This window comes from Lepidochelys kempii, chromosome 2 (genome assembly GCF_965140265.1).
Source record: "Lepidochelys kempii isolate rLepKem1 chromosome 2, rLepKem1.hap2, whole genome shotgun sequence".
Lineage (NCBI taxonomy): Eukaryota > Metazoa > Chordata > Testudines > Cheloniidae > Lepidochelys > Lepidochelys kempii.
In genome coordinates this window covers 3,382,295-3,389,203 of record NC_133257.1, presented here as the reverse complement: position 1 = coordinate 3,389,203, position 6,909 = coordinate 3,382,295, and the positions used below count along the sequence as shown (strand labels likewise).

The 6,909-nt window shown below is 48.9% G+C and overlaps 1 protein-coding gene across 1 annotated transcript in view; it reads left to right on the top strand.

The window, feature by feature from the left end:
• Window positions 1–200: 200 nt before the first annotated feature.
• Window positions 201–6,909, top strand: part of RECQL4 (RecQ like helicase 4) — a 45,067-nt gene continuing 38,358 nt past the window's right edge. The window contains exons 1-4 of the mRNA XM_073329918.1: window positions 201–731; window positions 1,507–1,630; window positions 4,257–4,290; window positions 5,503–5,612. Of these exons, the coding sequence (XP_073186019.1) occupies window positions 1,547–1,630; window positions 4,257–4,290; window positions 5,503–5,612 (228 nt within the window). The 5' untranslated portion in view covers window positions 201–731; window positions 1,507–1,546. The remainder of the gene's footprint in view (window positions 732–1,506; window positions 1,631–4,256; window positions 4,291–5,502; window positions 5,613–6,909) is intronic.

Here is a 6,909-nt window from a genome sequence, read left to right as displayed (position 1 = left end):
CTTTCCGGAATGGCGTGGCGGGGTCCTTGCGTTTCCTTGGAGATTGGGGCTGCGATTGGGCAGCTGGCTCGCGCGCCCCGCGGCGGCCGCTCCTATTGGTGGGCGCTCCGGGCAGGCGGGAGGTTTGTGCGGGAGCCAGCCGGGCCGGCGCGGGTGAGTCCGGGGCTTCGGGGTCTTTTAGCTCCGTTGCCTGCGGGGCTGCGGCACGGAGCCCGGACGCCTGGGTTCCCTCTAGCGCGGGGGCGGCGGGGAGGTGCCTGGGTTCTTCCGGGCTTTGGAGAGGGCTCCCCAGGCTGAGCCCGAGCGCCTGGGTTCCTCTCAGGTGGTCCCGGACGCCTGGGTTCTGTTGGCAGCTCTGCCACTGACTCGCTGTGTCACCCTGGTGAAGTCTCTCCTTCTGTGCCTCAGTTTCCCCTCTGGGAGGTCTGAGGCAGCTCAGAGGCCTTTGTGGAACGATACCTGTAAAGTGGCTTTCCTCAGGGAATACCTGGGGGGGGAGGGTGTGTGTGTGCAAATTCTCCCCCTCTTACGGCAAGAGAGACCCCTTGTATACTAGTGACTTGCGCCTGGAAACTCCGGATCGGAGACCCCCATGGAGCTGTACAAGAGGGTGGACGGAACTTGTCATGAGGATGCTTGTTCTGAGTGGAAGCTGTGATAAGACTCCCCTGGGGAGGAGGGGTGAAGTGCTTATCCTGCCAGAACCTGCATTAGAATTGGGGTGAACGCTGGTAAGCTGATCAGTACGGGTGTAGATTCTTTGATTGTTTTAATACGTCTTCTCTGTAATGCTTTTTACCTTAAGAATAAAGTAGGCTTGCTTAGAAAGCTCTGGGTGGTAATCTGTAGCAACCCCTCTGTTATCCATCTCTGAAGAGAAAGCAGGCAGGTCTGTTTAGCCATACAGTCTTTATTGGGAAATACAAGGAAGGCAGGGAACTCTTCACCCTGACAATACCCTGCTCAGGCAGCAAAGAGACACAGATTCTCCACCCTGGAGAGGCATCAGCTGTGGAGCTCGGAGCCTGAGAGTGGGTGCCCTTGCTGAGCCACTAAGGGGAGATACTGGTGCAGTTGCTTTGAACTGTGACAATATTGCACTCCCTTCTTGAGTGGAACATGGGAACTCAGTTTGGGACAGGAAGCGAAGCGGTAGACTGCACTGATTTCAAACCATAGTGGGGATGTGTCCCGTTGCCCCATCTATGGAGCACAGACAGCATGAACCACTTGAGTTAGCAAGCGGATTAGCAGCCTTGGTGGCAAGTACCCACTACTAACTGTTAAAGTGCAGTTTCCTGCCAGACACCATCTGCAGTGACTAAAGTGGTCAGAGCCTTCGCCCTATATCACACTGACTTCCTCCTGGATGTGCCTGTAGATTGGTGCTTGTATGATGACCTCATACTATTCAGCAGAAAGCGCTGGGGATATCTGCCTGTTAATAAAACTGCAAAGGGCTGGTTCTGGAGAGGATTAATCTGAAGATCTGTGCAATATTTACAGCTGGTGCAGTTCTTCAGAGCAGGGTCAGGCCTTCGGAACCATGGACAGATACAACGAGGTCAAAGTCCTGCTGAAAAAATGGGAGACGACATTTCTTCAGGAGCACCAGAGGAAACCGAGCAAGGTACCCGTGCAGGGGTGGGAGGGGATATGACTCAAGGAATCAGAGGTTTAAGAGTAGCTTTGCAAAAGAAAAATACAGGAAAGAGAAGAGTAGGTTTAAATCTGCCCTTGTTCATCTGTGCTGGGGATTATGTGGTTCTGCTGCTATCTGCACTGATTTGAGGAAAGATTAAAAGAGCTAAATCTTTTCAGTTTGGCTGAGCAACATCCTGGTGTGCCAACTGTCTGCAAATTCAAATGCCAAGGAAGGCCAGAAATTGTTCAAGGTGGTATGAAGAAGGCATAAAATGAAGAGTGGGATGACAAGAAGGGCGGGGAGGAGGGGATTTAAGACTGAATATCAGGGAAGAATTCTTAATAATGGGTAATCTGTCATTCTGTAGGATAGTCTCGAAGGGGGATTGGAGAGATTCAAAGATTATTATTTACTTGGATTATGGTAATGTCTGGAGGCCCAGTTGAAGTCAGGCTCTCATATCCATATATGTTATCTGGGAGTGACCCCAAGGATCAATCATAAAACTACATTCCTCAATCGAAGTCCTGGGCCTAACATTCCCAGGCCCACCAAAAGGGACTGAAAAGAAAATCTGTCCATCAGTCATGTGGGGGAATGTGTAGACCAAGGGACAGATGAGGCATGAATGTATGAATGGTAAAGTAAGGTGGCCATATAACAGTGTTTAGCCCACTGGGTCATCTTCAGTCCATGCATTATACTTTTCCAGAACGATGGGTAAACATCTTCCCCATAAAAAGGCAAAAAGTGGGGGAATGTAGTAGAAAGAGAGCCTGAGACATAAGGCCTTGTATCAGAAGCCTGGTCTGAGACCTAAGGCCTGAGCTAAAGTAGTGGTCAAGCTTTGCTGATATGAAGCAAAGTTAACAGAAACTCTGCCTGCTTGCAAGCTCACAGAACCTGGCAAGAACAGGGCTGGTATTGCAAAAACACACATTCTTAAGAAAAGCTAGGCACAGGACACTCGTGCAAACACATCCCAGAAGGGTGGTACCAGAACACCCCGATACCAAGTATGGTACACCCTCCCCCCCCTCAAAGAAAAAAAAGGTAATGAGAACTCTCTGACCCCTCCTAAAGATGATGACCTTGTGATGGATAGAGATGTATTGATCAAACCAACAGGTACAAGGTAATGGGTGGTGGTTAGCCATGTCAGAGGTTGGTAACTAACCACATCAGGGTGCAGTAACTACCTATGTCAGAGGGGCAATAGGGAACTTGTTTGTATCGGTGTATAAATTGGTACCTCGGAGGGATGTCTTTGTCTAGCTTAGCGGGGAATGGAAGGTCCCTCCATTTACTGAGCTGCATCCATTGTTAAGGGCATACATGTAGTAATGGTCCGCTAGAGTCTGCGGGATACTACTATCATGCTTTGTTGACAATAAACCTGGCCGGATGCCTTTGTACTTTAACGGATCTTGTGATCGTTGAGCGGTTCAATGGACATCTGCTGTGCTGGCTGCATGCGCAGAGCTGGGATGGCACACGGAGAGAACACATACACCCAGCCGAACATCTGACAACAGACCGTACCTGTGCTTAAAGTGAAGTACGTGCATAAGTGTTTGCAGGGTCAGGGCCTTAAGTCACCATCTATTAATTTATAACAGCCCATTCTTACACTGTGCACCAATACGGGGACATCAGTGCCCAGGGCACCACAAATGTTTTAAAAGAAAATAATTAAACGTTGGGCTGCACAAAAAATTGGCCTTTTCCTTTTCCATGTATCTGCCCCAAAAAATTGCCCTGAATTTCATTAAGCAATAAAGCCTGAGAAATAGAAGCCCCAATTCGCTCTAACTGTGCCCTAATGTATGTCCTTTCAAGGAGGTTGAGGCAGTTGGGGTGAGAAGGTTGGGATGATTTAGTTGGGGATTGGTCTTGCTTTGAGCAGGGGGTTGGACTAGATGACCTCCTGAGGTCCCTTCGAACCCTGATATTCTATGAGTATCAGCAATTCCCAGACCACTAGACAAGAACTAATTGTGGTTCTGCCACTGTCTCCCTCTGTTGTCTAGGGCAAGTCTGAGTCTTTCTGTGCCTCAGTTTCCCCATCTGTAACATGAAGATAATACTTTGCTACTTCTCAGGGGGTAGAGAGGTTATTGAAATGTGTGGAACAGGCTTTGTATCTGAAAAGTGCTATGTGGTAAGAGTTATTAATATGACTTCTACCATTGTAATCTGGAGACCTGGCCTCTTACTGCACCTTTTCCTCTGAATTAGGAGCTAGATGGGATGGTATCACTTAGTTACCTAGCTCACTGACATGTAGAGAGTGCCTTGCAGTAGGTCATAAGCACCAGATGAAAGATGGAGCGAATCTCTGTCCCCAAAAGGTTGCAGCATAAAGGTTTGAATAAGAACCGTGCAGGATAAACATGCAGGGGCTGATAGTCATTCCAGCTGGAAAACAATGTGGAACAGAAGGGTTCTCAGGAGTCCTTGAAGCAGGATGCCTAGGGCACTTGGTGCACAGGGTGGGAGAAGGTGGTTCCAAGTGAAGAAGGAACACAGGGAGCAAGCAGGACGGGGGGATAGAGCCTCTCTCCAAACACACCTGGGATTAATGCCTAATAGTTTAGTATTTGTTTTACAGACTGATATGGAAGAGGCTCCAGAGGAGACAAAGAGTAAGTATGAGCTATAAACTCCCCAAACTGCACAGCTGCTCCATAGGGTGAGGGGTAGGGTGTGCCTGTGTCACTAATGAAGGATCAGCCCATGGGGGAAAATCACCATTGACTGCAAAGGAGATAAGGCTTTTGCTATAGCTGTCCTCGGAAAGGCTCTCCTTTCCCTTGGGGTGATTGGTAAGTAGGATGGTTCCCCACCCCCATACAGCTCTGCCACATACTTTCCCTGTGACATTGAGTAAGTCACCTAATCTTTCTGCCTCAGTTTCCCCTTCTGTGAACTTGAGATGCTGCTGCCCTGCTTCACTGGGAGCTATACTAATTTATATAAAGCACTCTGAGATCCTTGGAGAGTGCTAGATAATAGTAAAATTATTGTTATGTTTGTCGACAGAATATAGACAACGGGCATTTAAAGTAAAAGTTTATTTAAAGAGAAGAGAACAATGTTCACTCTTAGACTTGAAATATTTCAAAGTCTGTAATAAGACGTTAGGCCTGGAAATATTAGATTTCAATTGGCATATGTCAGTAATATTGGATTTCTCTCTCCACCCAAAAACAATGGGGAGCAGGAGAAATTCCAGCATTATTCCCATTGAAATCAGTTGTAGTTAGGGTCCCAGGCCCATAAGACACCTCAGCTGGGCACGTGGATGATGTATGCTTTGATGGGACATGTGTGAGGGGTCACTCAATTTCAGCACATACTACTTCATGCTTAGAAACTAAATCTTAGGGCCCAATCCTGCCAATACTTATACACATGATTAACTTTACACATGGGAGTTGTTCGTTTAACTCAATGGGAAAACTCATGTGCGTAACTTTAAGCAGGTGTGTGTTTTTAAGACATGAAATATGGTTATCAAATATTATGCTTCGATTTCTCAATCAGTTGTGAATCTCAATGCCAGTCATTAAATGTTGTATAAATAACAATGAAGATGATTTTGGTGTTTATAAATTCCAGCTAGTGTAAAAAGTTAGCTGTCAAAAGTTAGGAAAGGGTCTTTAGACATAATTAATTATGTACAAATCTAACCCCTCCAAACTTAAATCTACAGAATCCTTGTTCTTCGGGGAATGGGTGTATGCTTTCCTTTACTAGTCCATTACTGCTTGGGTTTTCCAACAGAAATAAGACCATGGAGCATGTCTCAGCTACCTTATGAAATCTACTCTTATAATCCTTATTTTAATGCACAGAACTATACCGAGAGTATAAAGCGCTAAAGCAAGCAAGAGAGCATCAAGGCCTCCCTGAATCCAGCTCAGTCTGCCAGCAAGCTGCTAAACAAACCCCAGCCATGGAACAGGTAACCAAGGGACGCTTGTGCTTTGCTGAGCTCAGCAGCTTGTTTGCCGTGGCATCTCTTTCTGGGGGTTGTGACAAGACCTGATCCTGCAGCTCTTGTGTATGCAGAACTTGCACAGACTTTCCTAGCTCTGAGTGTGGAGGGATTGCAACCATCGACCTAAGTTACATCGGCATACAGCCACCACGGTTATTAAATTATCTGCACGCTTGGCTCCTTGTGCCGGCAGTGTGTGTCCTCTGGGAGACTGCTCCTGGAGGCTAGTGAACAGTCAATGTAAGCAACACAGAGTCTATGCTGATACTGTGTCAACCTAATTACATGGACCGTGACTTTACCCACTTGGAGAGCTGGTGTGACTAACTTGCTGTAGAGAGGCACTTGTAGAGGCCCTCCACCCACCTCCCCACCCCCGCTCTGCTCCAGTCCAGCCCCCAGCTGCATCCCTAGCTCCCGTCCCCTTGCACGCCTTGGCCTCTGGCCGCGACTCCATTCCCTGTGGGCAAGGCCAGGAGTGGAGCCGCACCTGCAGGCCCGGCTGCCAGCCCCCACCGCAGCTCATCTGCGGCTCTGCTCCTGCCCCCAGACCCGGCCCAGCCTCGGCCCCCTTACCCATAGAATCTCATAGAATCCCAGGGTTGGAAGGGACCTCAGGAGATCATCTAGTCCAACCCTCTGCTCAAAGCAGGACCAATTCCCAATTTTTGCCCCAGATCCCAAATGGCCCCCTCAAGGATTGAACTCACAATCCTAGGTTTAGCAGGCCAATGCTCAAACCACTGAGCTATTCCCCCCCCCCCATGTGTGCATGTGTCCCCCCATCCATGGTCCCGCTCCTAGCCCTGGTTCAGGGAAGCTGGTGGGGTGTGGACGGGGTAAGGGGTGGGCCCTCAAAAGTTTGGGAACTGCTGCACTTTCTGTTGAGGCTCCCTCAACATGCTGTAAAAATTCCACGGCCCACCTGTGCCACAATAACTGGTTTTCTGCATATAAAAGCCAGGGCTGGCATTTGGGGGTAGCAAGCAGGGCAACTGCCTGGGGCCTCATGCCATGGGGCCCCCACAAATCTATATTGCTCAGGCTTCAGCTTCAGCCCCGAGTGGCGGGGGTCGGGGTCCAGGCTTCAACCCCATGCGGTGGGGCTTCGGCTTTCTACCCTGGGCCCCAGCAAGTCTAATGCTGGCCCTGCTTAGCGGCCCCCCTGAAACCTGCTCGCGGTCCCCTGGTTGCGAATCACTGCACTAGAGGATGACAGGCTGATATGCACCTGAAGGCCTGATGTTTTCCATCCAGCTCT